The 13,221-nt window shown below is 56.3% G+C and overlaps 1 protein-coding gene across 21 annotated transcripts in view; it reads right to left on the bottom strand.

Moving 5' to 3' along the window:
- The window catches only part of RIMBP2 (RIMS binding protein 2), a 225,363-nt gene that overhangs the window by 51,412 nt on the left and 160,730 nt on the right, over nt 1-13,221 (bottom strand). For 13 of the 21 annotated variants that reach the window (XM_049101659.1, XM_049101656.1, XM_049101658.1 and 10 more), the window contains 2 exons: nt 11,876-11,896; nt 2,628-2,829 (listed from right to left, as the gene is read on the bottom strand). In XM_049101659.1, coding sequence (XP_048957616.1) covers nt 2,628-2,829; nt 11,876-11,896 — 223 coding nt within the window. Of the gene's footprint in view, nt 1-2,627; nt 2,830-11,875; nt 11,897-12,289; nt 12,370-13,221 lie in introns of all 21 variants that reach the window. The other 8 variants (XM_049101647.1, XM_049101655.1, XM_049101648.1 and 5 more) reach the window with 2 other exon arrangements.

Here is a 13,221-nt window from a genome sequence, read left to right as displayed (position 1 = left end):
CAGCCAGTCCCCTACGCTGGGGTCATAGCACCCAGGCACCCTGCCTGTCCTCACCCATGCACCGCTGCGGTCAGCAGCATGGCACCCTGCCAGCATGCGCAAAATGAACTCGTGGAGTCTCCTGGTGCTCACATTTGGCCTCCACCACCCGGTCCTGGAGAGGCGGGTATCACCTGCCGTCGGACTCTGAGCGAGGCGGCACCCCCGTGCTCCACCGCGCTGGCTCCCACGCGTCCCTCGCGCTGTGCGGGTGCTACAGTCTTGCGAAATTCCAATGCCTCAAGATATGTGTTTTCTGGGAAGGATGGCCACTCCCCCGACAGCGGCTCACAGCCGGACGGAGGCTGGCGGCGTGGGGACCTCCCTGCACATCTGGAGACCTTTGTCCACGTGCCATTTCTCCCTGGAACTGACTGGAAGGCTGCCCTCCTGTCAGATGTGACCCACTGTGCAGACCGCAGGTCCCTCAGTGGCTCCCAGTCAACCTGTTATGTCTCCCCCACCTCTGGGGCCAGGCCAGCCTCAGGCAGGAGGATGCAGAAGACGATGGGCACACATCTGCCCACGGCCCCTCTCTGCCTCGTTTCAGCGCTCCCAGCTCCTGTCAGACCCGGAGAAGAGATCAGGGCCCAGCAGCTGAGTCCCCCTGGGCACCCCCGTATCCCCCAGCGAGGGCCTCTGCCCTCTGCAGTCAGAGAATGTCCTTGTGAGGATGGACCCTCGGGGGGTCGCGGGGCTTCAGCTTTCCTCCCACGGCTGGATGAGCGATGCCCACAAGACGAGGGTGACGCCAATTGTGTGGGCCCTCCAACGGGGGCCCCTCGTGGGGCCAGGTCACCGATCGTGGCATGGGCTGTATTTATCAGGACGGTGGCTCTTCAGATGGTAACTCATCCACCAGGGGCCCAGCTATCAGCTTGATACTGCCGTGCACCTGTTAGCTTTGCTTCCACTGAGCGCTGGCGCCCACCATCACGAACCAGATCCCGTTTCCCGGAGCGGTCTCCATGCCGAGCCACTCCCCCTGGACTCACATTCACACGATGCACAGAGGAGCTCACACAGCAGCAGCAAGATGCCACGGTGAGAAGGGCGTGCTTGCCACGTGTGGTTTGGCCGAGGGCAGGCAGGCGGCGGCACGGGTAGGGTGCTTCACCGTGACCGGACCACAGGTCCATGAGGTCTGTGCCCAGCACCTGCCTTCCCCGGCAGTCTGTGGCTCTGATGTGTGCCAGACAGGGATGCCACATGACCAGCCCCCTTACACCCTGGGCACCACATCTCTCATGGCTTCCCTGGACAGAAACTCTGTACACTTGGGGCTGCACTTTTCACTGCATGCAGGCACCCTGCTCTGCCCATAGCCTCTGTTGTGTCCCCACCACAGGTCACCACAGCAGCTCTAAGCAAGAATGACTCTAAGTCCTGGGAGTCACCAAATATGCTGGGGTCTTGCAGAGCATGCACCAGCCAGCCTTATATGGCCAGCCAACCCAAGAATGTTTGGTAAGACCTGAAGCTGCCCTGCCCTTCTTATCCAGTGGACAACACAGCCCAAACCGCACGTCCTGGAGGCGGGCTCCTTCGGCTGCCTGATCTAACCTAGGGTCACTCCCTACCTTGTCCCCATGTCCTCGCACATCTGCCTGACTCCCTTGCTTCCTGTGTGTGTCCAGCCACCGAGAGGATGCTCCATATGGGGCCTGGGTGCACCATGCCCCCGGGACGCCATGGGGGGACGTGCGACCCGCCTCCCCTCCGCCCTGCTGTGGCATGCCAGCTAACAGCTAGCAGGACAGTAGACACACAAGGAGGCGTTCTTTATCGAGATACGAGCAGCTTCACTTTGTTGTAGTATTATAAAACATCAGAAAAACCCTCATCATATATTTTGACAACTGGGAGAAATCTGGAAATTCTCTCTTTTATGGAATTCCAAAAGGGGATTCTGACATTCATCTCCCTAAATTAAAAACACCTTTTAAACAAGTGGGCATTCTCATAACCGGGGTGCCCCTGTGGGCTGCCCTCCAGCGGGGAATGCTCCCTGATGCACCATGGCAGCCCTGTGCGCCTCGGTGGAGCCCTGCATGAGGCTCTCCTACAGACCTCTATAGCCTTTCTGCCAAAATAAAGACACACAAGTTTAAATGGCTCCCCACCCTGTGTCCTGAGTACAAGTGTGACATCACTACTGTGACCATCGTGGCCTTTGTGGGATCAGGAATTCACACACACCCCCTACCGCGGAGGCACGAAGGCCGGGAGGCAGCCACAGCCTCACCGTGCACCTGTTGGACCTGGTGCCGGAGCGCCCCAGCTCGCTGCCAGTGGCTGTGTGACCCACACGAGGGCCTCGGTCTTCCCCTCTGTAGAGCGGGACCAGGGCAGCACCTGCCACACGCGGCCGTGCCAACAGCATGTATTGATACCCATCGAGGGCTTAGAACAGGGGCTGGCACCCCATGTGTGCTCAGAGGCTGCTGCTGGCCTGCCGTCACCTGGAGCCCCACGATGCTGGGTGTCCCACACGGGCGGGTCAGGTAGACGCACTGTGTGTGCTCATGTGCGGGGTCTCCGGCCACCACTTCTCCACCACGAGACACAGGGCAGGAGCAGGCACTCACCTTTGCCAATGGAGGGGGCAAGTCCGTTCATGAACTGGGAGAAAGGCTTGCCGGACGCCAGCACGTCCAAGGAGGCCCCTGCGCTGCCACCCAACAGATCGATCTTGCCGGCGTGCTGCCGGAGCTTCTCCAGGTCCTGGGACAGCAAGCTGAACTGCTCACTCTGCGTCCGGCATTTCTCTTCCAGCTCCCGTACCTTGCTCTGCATGGCAGAGGCACGGACACGTGGTCAGGGGTGTGCGGTGAGGGGATGTGCCTGCATGTGTGTGCACATGGCTATGTGCTGCACGTGCACATGCATGCATGGTGGGGAGCGGCCTGCTACCTGCACAGGACAGACATGGGAAACCACACGTGCCGAGAAACCCTACAAACACTCGAATCCCAGCCAACCATGGATCATCCCGGGCTGTGTGTGCAGCCTGGGCATTTGTGCTTGGCTCACCTCACCATAGCCATTGGAAATGTGGAGCGTGAGGCAGTGACACAGCCCAGACTTGGGGGCAGCTTGGTTGCCAATCTGCTGATGCATTTTTCTCATGGGGGTGCATGTCCCTAGACTGCAGAACCCCAAGGAACTCTGCTTTCACTATCAAAGGAATTTCTTTCTGCTGGTTGTGGTTAGCAACATAGCTGCCATCTGCAGGCATCCAGAGATGCCCTGGGAGCCCTGGGGAGGGGGGGGGTTCTCCCTCGGACACATGTCAGGGGAGGGGCAGCCCGGGGCAGCTCCTTCCTGCCTCTGTTGGCCCCTGCCCTGCCGGCTCTCAGGTTGGGCAGCTTGACACCCACTCCCACTCCCCGGACGCCTGTGGACCACACTTCCTATCCTGGCGTCCGAGCAACCAGAGTATCCTACACCGTATGCAGCTGGGTGCACAGGCCAACGAGGGATGTGTGGGGGGCACTGTCTGGTGCTACCGCTGCCCATGTTACATGAGCTCCCTGGTCCCGTCTCTTCTGTCTCCACGACTGGAGGGGAAGCTCTGAGCCTTTGCTCTTTCTGCTTCTCTCCCCAATACATCCTCCGTGTTTTTCACAGAATCGGGCCCAGAGCAGGTGCTCAGTAAGCATTTGCTGAATCAGTGAGAAGAGGGAACTGCAGATCTGAGCACTGGCTTATCCCGCCGGCGTGGGGTCCTGTCTCACTTCCATTCCTTATTCTGTGATAAACGGAAAATCCCATCTACTATATTATTAATTCCACGTGGAATTAATTGCCTGGTTCCCCCACTAAAATGTCAGCTCCACAAGGGCAGGAATTTTTGTCTGCTTCTTTCCTGCTACATCCCCAGCACTGGGAATGAGCTTGGTACCAGGTCAGCGTGCAACAGATGTTGGGTTGCGTGCAGGAATGCAGGGATGGCCGGGACCAGCCTCACCCTGCATGCGGAGCCCCAGCAGGAGACACGCTTCTCCTTTCCTTCTCCTTATCCTTCTCCCCTTCTCTTCCTCCTCCTCCCCTCCTTCCTCTCCTCCTCCCTCTCACCTTCCTCCTCCTCCTTCTTCCCACCCTCTTCCCCCCTCCTCCCCATCCCCATCTCCCTGTCCTTCTCCCCATACTCCTCCTCCTCTTTCTCTCCCTCCTCCTGTTCATCCTTTCTTTCCATCCTCCTCTCCCTCCTCCTTCCTCCCCTTCTTCATCCTCCTCTTCCTCCTCCCCCCACTCTTCCTCCCCATCCCCCTCTCTTCCTCTACTTCCTCCTTTTCTTCAGCTTCCTCTCTTCCTTCCCCTCCCCCCCAGCATTAAGTTTTCCAGCTCCTTGGTATAGAATGAAGTGCTATTTATGTCTGAGATCAGGGATTTCTAAAAATAAACCTAACAAATCCCAAGCCTATAGTTAATTTCTTCAATTCATTAAAAAAAAAATCAGCAGGATTCTTCTTTTAAAAAGCTGAATGAGCTTGTCTGTGACAGCTGCCTCCACCGAGGCGGAGGAGTGAAGTCTGCACTTCTAGGCATGGGCAGGGACGCGGGACAGCATCAGGACGCCCACCAGGGAGATGCTGTCCCGGCAGCCGAGTGAAGAGAACATGGGAAGAACTGCAGCTCCTTATGGAACTCCTTGTGAGTCTTAAAGTACTTCAAGATGAAAAGTTGTTTTTTTTTTTAAGATGAAAAGTTTTAAAAAGTGAACAGATTTAACAAAAATATGAGCTTATGCTATAGGTGGCCTGCCTGTGTGGGGAAAGTCATGCAGCCAGGGCCTCACGGACCTCCGCTGGAAGCTGGCATCCTAGGCACAACTGGCACAGGTGGCCAGCCACTGGGGCCTCAGTCGTGGTGCTCTGGGAGAAGGTGGAGGGGACGACGTGCGCTCCTGGCCAGGCCCCACAGTACTCAGGCATGCCTGGGGTGGTGGGGCCCGATCACATGCAGGCACTTGCCTGCAGCACCTATCATATGAGCCTACAGACGCAGTGGCCTTGGCACCCATGCTGGCCAGCCTGGTGCCCGAGCTCCCTGAGAACTGTCCTCGGCGAGCCTCTCCAACCAGGGCATGTTTCTTTGTTCAGTGGTCCCCTTCACCAACGGGGACTGGGACATGCCTTTCCCCTGCACCTGGCATAGGACGTGGACCTCTCAGGAGTGGCTGGTGATGTGCTGGTGAGGGAGTCCAGGAAGTAGGTAGATGTGGAGCAGGCTTCAGATCATCAGTGTCTCTGGACATCCATGGAGGCCGGTGGAGACAGGGAGCACAGACAAGTCAGAGGATGTAGGGGCAATAGAGTGAATGGGACATGTATGCTTGGTCCAGGGGGCATCTTCTCAGCATTTGTCCAGAGCCACTGTGGACAAGACTTCTACTCTTCCAAAAGGAGCTGAGTCTTTATTTTAATGTAAAAATCCCTCAAACTTTAAATGCTGAAGTGTATCAGAGACCCATACACAACAGCCCGGGCTGTCAAGGCCTGTCTGGAGGCAGTGCTACCACTTGGTGGCTCTGTGCCCAGCTGGCACCGGGTCGGGCTGGTCTGGATGGCTTCCAGCTGTGCCCATTGAGCCCTGGACATATAGGATGATCCCCCACAGGGTTTGGGGCTCAGGGACCTCAGGTGGATCATTTCTAGTCTTTCTGGGTGAAGAGCTCATATCCCTGGAGCTGGACTTACACTCCAGGGCAATCGCTGGCACCGCCAAGAATCCCATCCCAGGGGTGGGCAATGTAGACGTTAGGAACACAGGTGCCCCCAAGACCTCTGCCGCCTGTGTCTATTTGGTGCCTTTACCTCACTCATTAGTGTGGCCAATAGCAGGAGGAAAAACCCCACTCTGATGAAATTATCAGCTTTTACCTAAACACAAAGAGTGGGAGAACTGGGCATTTGTTGGTGACATGAAAGGTATTCAGGATGTCAGTTGGCTCAAACATCGCAGTGCCATCCCACCCATGAGTAGACAAGGTGCAGGACTAGAAGAGAAGCCCCAAGTGCTCCTGTGTCCAGACACCGATCTGGGTGATTTCTGAACAGAGGGTTTCTGGTGGCCGAGGCCGCCCGGGCCAGGCTCCGTTGGGCTGATGTGCTTCCCTCCAGTGCGCCTTCCACGGGAGCTGGTGACAGGATGTGGCCGAGCTACAGAATAAACACAGATGGCCTGTTTTCTGCTCACCTGTCAGAGCATTTGCTTACTCCGCATCCATACACATGGGGTGGTTTGGTTGAGCCTCGCTCTCACCGTAACCTGGAGTTGAGTTGGAGGGGGGTGGCCAGGCCTCTCCCACTCCAGCTGCTAACCAGAGAGAAGGAGGGGTCGTGCAGGCTACACCTAACTGACCTCTCCTCCCCCACTGCTTGGCTGTGCGGCAGCAGGAGGCCCAGCCTTGGAGTCTGCAGGCTTCAGGCGCCTGGTCTCAGTGGCCTGGGGAGCAAACGGTGGGGGAGCAAGAAGTTGATGAGAGCTAGGGACAAAAGGAAACCTCACAGGCTTTCGGCCTTGTGAAAGAGAGGCAGGCTCTCCTCCAGCAGTATGGTCTCCTGGTCTGGCTGCAGGGGTTGAGGCCGGGGTGGCTGATGTGGGCCCGGTAGCCGGGTGCTGGCCCTGGTGGTCCCCAAGTCACCAGCAGGGGGAATGGTGTCCAGCGACCCGCCGATCTTCCTGGCTGGCTTATTTGAACATCAGCATTTATTTCAGGATCTGGAGCACTGTCACCTCCCAGCTAGGTGGCCCCCCAGGGAGCTAGCCACCTGCAGTCATCGGTGGTGGGGGGCGTGCAGAGCAGCTGTGCTCTGATCGTGGCAGGAACAGATGGCACAGTCATCTGGCAAGTAAACCATCCCTGGAAGAAACACGGACACTTGCAAATTTGGTCATGGGTGTTTATAGAGACGAAGGAAAACACATCCTAGGAGTGACTGCCAGCAGTTCAGGCTCCGTCACCCAGTATTCCACATCTGACTTTCGGGCTTCGTAAAGGAGAGCCGCCGTGGTATGGAGTGCTATGCCCTGTTATCGGTGTCCAGCAGAGCAGGCTGAGACCGTGGAGCCGCTGTGAGTAATGAGTGCAGCAGGAAGAACCAGGGCCCGGGTAGGCTGGGCCACCCACGTAGGAGCGCCTGGGAGTAACATTCCATGCTGCGTCCTGATGTACAAGCAAGGACTGGGATTCTGCGTACCCTGGGCTGTCCACCTGCTGTGTGCTGGGCACTGTTGGGGCAGGGGGGATCTCTATGCACCATCACTGATGCTCAGGGAGCCCACAGGGTAAGGTGGGATGAACTCATGACAGAGTGCAGCCAAGATGCACATACCCAGGTAGGGGCCAGACAAACCCAGGCCTCTCTGACTCCAGGCTCTGAGCTGGCTCTAGATCCCGGGTCCCCTACTCACTAACTGGGGACCTGGAGGCAAGTCCTGCTGCCTCAGTGGGCCTCACTGTCTTCACCAAAGCACAAGGTGAAACATGTCTTCTAGAACCCAATGGGGAATTGCAAAGTCAGACCCTGGGGTGAGGTGGGGGACAGCATATGCGAGGGGCTCCACTAGCAGGAGTGACAGTCTTCCACTCTCTGTGGGCAAAGCTGCAGCACAGACACTGCTGGGGAGGGCGAGGGGTGCCATCCTAGTGACTCAGACACCCAAGTTCCTGCATGCCCCCCCTCCGATGACCGGACATCTGTTTTCAGCAAACTGTGAGAGCACCTTTGAGCTCATGCAAGTGCATCAGGACTCCCTACATTTCGTCATTAACAGGGACACTCAGTGTCCTTTTCATGGTGACCCCCAGCTAAGGAATGCCCTCCACTGCCAGCTTAATACTCCTATCGGTGCTGGATCCTACCGGCAACTAGACAGCACCCAAGAAAATCCATGTAAATTCATACCAACAGGCTGAGCTCCAGGATCTTTATACATAATTGCTGTGAACTCCAGAATCTTTCCAGGACAATGTGGCCTTGAGAATGAAATGGAACAATACTGTAGCCAAGGGGAGAATCTGGAAAGTGTAGTTGACATTTTCATTCAATCACATGTATGGATCCAGCACCATTAAAGCATGAGTGTTTTAAATGTTTGCTTTGTTCATATGATTTAATGTTTATCCAACTGCCCAACTTAAACAACCATGAATTCTAAGCTTGTGAGTCTGGGTCGTCAGAGTTTCCCTGCTTCTGGACAGATGTGCCCTTGTCACATCAGTGTGACGTGTGCAGATAAGCACCTGCCATGGGTGGGACCTCAGAAATCCTGTATCGCCTTTGGGGCGCCAACAGCCAGGGGGCAGACAGCCTCTGGAACACAGAGCTGGAGTGGGGGTCAGTCCTAGGGCAGCCTAATGTTTGGAGGCATGCATGGCTTCCCTGTCCCCAATCACCTCATCTCCCAGCAAAGCCTCAGGGGGATGGGGAAGCTACGGCTATTCCCAAGGAGGAGGGGCAGAGACCCCCATGGCCCCCACAATTCCCCAAGGGTCTAAAGAGGCTTCTTAAGACACGTGGGATGTAAAACATTAATTATACATCTTTATGGGTCTACTTCTCAGGCTCTCAACTTGGCTGCTACTCAGCCACACTTCAGTATCAAAATCATGTTGTCCTGTAAGGATTCTAGAATTCAGATGGGTGGGGATGATGCCTTGGGCCAACCACATTGGGTTTCATCCCCTGGGCCCAGGGAGACCACACTTTCCAGCTCTTCCTGCAGTGAAGCGCTCAGCTCCAGCCAGGGCACAGGTGACACAGCAGAGCAGGATGGCGCTGCCCCTGCTGCAGTCACTGGGAAGCCCCGTGCACCAGACACCACGGTCACCAGACGCAGGGAGCCTGGATCCCATGTCTTCCTGGAGGGCATTCTCGGAGGATGTCCCAGATCTGCAGCAGACATCACTAACGAGAAACGACCTTTCTATGTTCGGGGTGAGGTTGTGATCTGAGCCTCACCTTACGAACGGACCTGAGAAACAGGTTCATCTTCCTGATGGGACCAAGCACGTGTCCTCCTCCTTCATGCGCTCACTCACACCCATGCACACTTGTTTGCCACGTGGTGTCCTGTACCCTAACTCCAGCCCAGCAGGGCAACTCCCCTCTTAGGCCCAGCAACACGCAGCCGGTACGTCTAGGGACCCATGCAAATGCTTTCATTTTAGTTTCCTTTAAAATCAGAAACGAAAAAGATATAATAATAAAAAACCCAGCGTGAACTATATTCCTCTTTACATCCAGGCGGGTATATGTAAAATATAATTTTTAGTACTTTTATGGAGGAAGGGATGGGACTCAACGCAGGTCAGTCACAATGCAGTGTGGACACCAGGCCCACCTCAAGATGACCCTGTACCTGTCTAGGTCAGGGGTATGCTGCCTGCTCTTGCAAGTCTCGCCAAATGAGACCCAGGGATGAAAGGAGCCTGCGAGGGTTCCTTCCTGGCTGTGACGAGCGTCCTGGAGTGGACGGCCAGCAAGCTGGGGGCAATGGGACAAGGTGCCGGGAATGTGCCTGAAGAACAAGCCACAAAGCAGCCAAAACACACGCAAAGCACACGGCACTGACAGTGGGTTGAGCAAGCATGTCACGGGGCTCTCCCCCGCAACCAACCCCAGAGCTGGCCACCTCTTGACCCCACATGCAGGCATTGCTGCCCTGCATCTTTCCTCAGCGGCCTCAGACAGCACTACCCCGTGGCCCTCCTGCCCTTGGGGCCTGGCTCTACTCTAGTGAGCTGTGTATCCCCAGGCAAGTGACTCAAGTCTCTGTGCTTGACTTCCAATCCATGAAGAGGATGATGATGGTAGCAACCTCCTGGGATGGTTCTATGGATTAAATCCGACACACGTGTCCAGTGCCTGGTGGACAGCGACCACGAGGTGTGAGCCATCAAGTGGGAGTGCTGCACTTCTGAGTCTTGCCACCATGTGAACTCATTCACAATTCAACTCTTGCTGTGGTTTTGTCAGCAGGAGAGCTGACCCCACCTCCTGGGGGGACAGAATGCTGAAGTCAAGGAAAGCTGGCTACAAAGCAGCAGCTGAAGGTTTGGCCTCTGGCACCAAACTCCTGGGGTTTGAGTACAGACTTTGACTTTTACCAGCTTGCTTTGGGAGAGTCAGTTAACCCGTGCTTCAGTTTCCTCTGGGCCACTGTGAAGATTAAATGACATATGTGCACTGTGTCCTAAACATCCCTAGATGCACCCTTAGGACAGCGGCTGGCACAAAGTGGGTGTTCAAGGAACCCTACTGTTACTGTCATTGGATTGTCATTACTATTATTAATTTAAAAATGTTCTCTTGCTTCTTGGTCTTGAAATTGCTCCCTTGTAAAGTGCCAGGGAAGCAGTTTACCTGAAAGTACCTGCTCTTCGGTTTACTGACCAGAGAGTACTCTGTCTTGATTCTGGAAAAGCTCTGTTCATCTTCAGCTCATTCCTGATGCCCCAAAGCTAGCCCAGATCATTCCATGGGTGCTAAGACTCTGCATGTGTCCTGACCTGGAATGGAGACCACTCCCCTCCTCTTATCCCTCAAACATCCTGGCCATTCACTCCCCAGAAATCAGTGCCTAGGGACCCCCACAGAACAGGCTCTGTGTGTAAGGCTATTTGGAGAGGGTTTGGTGTCACATGATTGCTGAGGCATCCCATGCTAGTCTTGATGGGCAGGTGGAGGCTCTTCCACTCAGGAAAGCACCTGACTAAGGGGAGTCACCAGTGTGCCATGTGCACACCAGGGTGCACAGCACCCTCCAGAACACAAACACATTCCCAAAAGTGCATGGCAGCTGCTGATGCTCCTCGCTGGCACTTCCAATGCAAGTGAGGGTGGAAAGGGGAGGCTCAGCTCACTAGGATGCTGAGCCATGGGTTGGCCACGACTCCAGGGGGCTGGCTTGTCCATATGCCCTCCTTCCCCAGACTAGCCTCACGGATACTGAACAATGCTTCCCAGACAGCAGCTGCATCACAACAGCCCCCCAGGTTTGGGTGGCTGGGTCTTCTCTGGCTTCTGGGTCCCTCCCCCAGACCTTCCCACTCCACAGGTTGGGCAGGACCCAAGGACCTGCATGTCTAGCAAGCTCCTGGGTGATACTGACACTACTGATCTGGGAACTCCACTTTGAGAACCACTCATCCCCAAAGTGGGAAAATCATCCCTTCTGTGAATACTCTATCAAACTCAGAGTTTTGGAAAACACTCAAAACCCTGCTCAGAGGTACAATGCTGTTCCTCTTGCCCCACGGGGTTAGTGAGAAGGGCAGTGGCCTGTCAACAGGGAGGAAGGCCGCCGCCCTCCCCTGCGGGAGGGGCCCCAGCAGCACACACAGCAGACACAAACACAAAGCTGGAACATTCGGGGCCAGGGTCAAATCCCGATGACCGATAGACTGGCTGTATCCTGGTCTCCAGGCCCGTGGGCACATGGCTGGCATGAGGACAGAATCAGTCCCACCAATTCTCACATCGCCCCCCGCCCCCAGCGGTCATCAGGGTTCGGGGCGGTCCACCCACCCAACCCTTAGGGCCATGGCAGGAAACAGGAGACCGGGTTCGCTGGACCTGCTCAACACTTGCGAGAACAGAGCTTGTGTGCTGGCGCCAGAGAGCAGCACCTCCTGCCAGGGAGCTCCTGCATGCTCCCGGGAGCCCCCACCCCCAGTATGTCAAGGAAGCACCTCGGGCTGCCGGCTTCAGGACAAGAGGTGGGTTGAGCGGGCCCAGGGACCCTGGGTGGTCCCTTGTGGCTGCCCCATGCACAAGGGAAGGCACCGCCCGGCACACTGGTGTGGGGAGGCGTGAGCCCGAAGTACCTGCATGCCGTCCAAGGTGTTCTGGGTGAAGCGCAAAGCAAGACACAACCACAGGAAGATGTAAATAAGAGAAGACACAGGATTCTCAGCACGTCAGCACTGCCTTCTCCGCTTGTTCAACCCAAAGCACATCTCGATGCAACCACCTGCCAATGCATGCACCAACACCCCCAGCATTGGGGTCATGGGACCCCAGCGGTGGCTCGGGAGGTGGATTAGAACAAGACACATCACAGCAACAGGCTTCAGGTGATGGAGAAAGGAAATGCGCTTGCAGCCAGCAGATGTCCGAATGGGGGTGAGGGCAGTTCAGGCGGGCGGGGGGTTATTTTTCAGGGAGAAGCATGGACTTCTGGGGCTCTGTTGCCATTCCCTCAGGTGGTAGATGTCCCCCCTGCCATTCATCACACTCACCCCTCCAGATATTCATTAGCTAATGGATGCTCTCAAAAAATCAATTCTAATATATATGATGATAATGGTGGAACCTTTCCCTGCGGGAGGAATAGATGTTAAAAGGCAACATAAGAGAATTAAGAGAGGCACACACTCTGTTTCCATGGCTGCTATGCCCCTAGGGACAAAGGACGGGGCCATGAAGGGGCAACTACACCCCATATCTGTGGATGGCAGGCCTGAGTGGAGGCCATGCAGGGCCGCCCCCACCTGTGTCTGTAAGGAAGGGGTGGTAACTGCCTGGTGTCTGTCTGTGGATGGGGAGAAGCCCTGGGTGCTCATTATGGCCGTTTATTATGCGCGAACCGTGCAGGTGGCCAGGGCCTGGGGGTGAGCCTGTGAGCTCCATGAAGACCTGCTAGTCCGTCCACTCACTAGGAGGCATGAGGCTGCGAGTGCAGGGACAGAGGTGTGGTCACGCCTCCAAGGACCCTAAGCTGGTGAGACTGGTGCCGCTTCCCTGAGGAGCCCCTTCCTCAGTCACCAGGGGTAGACCGGGCCCCCCTCACCACCCCGAGTGGCTGTGCTCACTGGGGGCGGTGCTGTGGCAGTGCCTAGAACAGCAGTCACCACTCCAGTTCCCTATGTCAGCCCCCCTCTAATTCTGCAAACGACTCCCCAGATGCCACCTGCCAAATGTTTCCCCAACATCAGTGCTGTCTCTGAAAATGCACCCTGCAGGGTTCCTCTGCTGGCGGGGTGCCCACAGGAACGCCCCCCCACACACATACACCCACGCTTTCTCCTCATTCCTGTGCAAGGCAGTGGCCTCATCCTCCTTGCTTGCCATCCAAGAGGAGCCCTCAGTGTAGAGCGGGTCCCATGTGAGGTCCCGGGCCTCAGGGCGGACTGTGTAGCCTGGGGACATGCCTTGGCCTCTGTGCGGTTGC

This window comes from Canis lupus, chromosome 26 (assembly GCF_003254725.2).
Source record: "Canis lupus dingo isolate Sandy chromosome 26, ASM325472v2, whole genome shotgun sequence".
Taxonomy (NCBI): Eukaryota; Metazoa; Chordata; class Mammalia; order Carnivora; family Canidae; genus Canis; species Canis lupus.
This window is presented reverse-complemented; position numbering and strand designations above follow the sequence as displayed.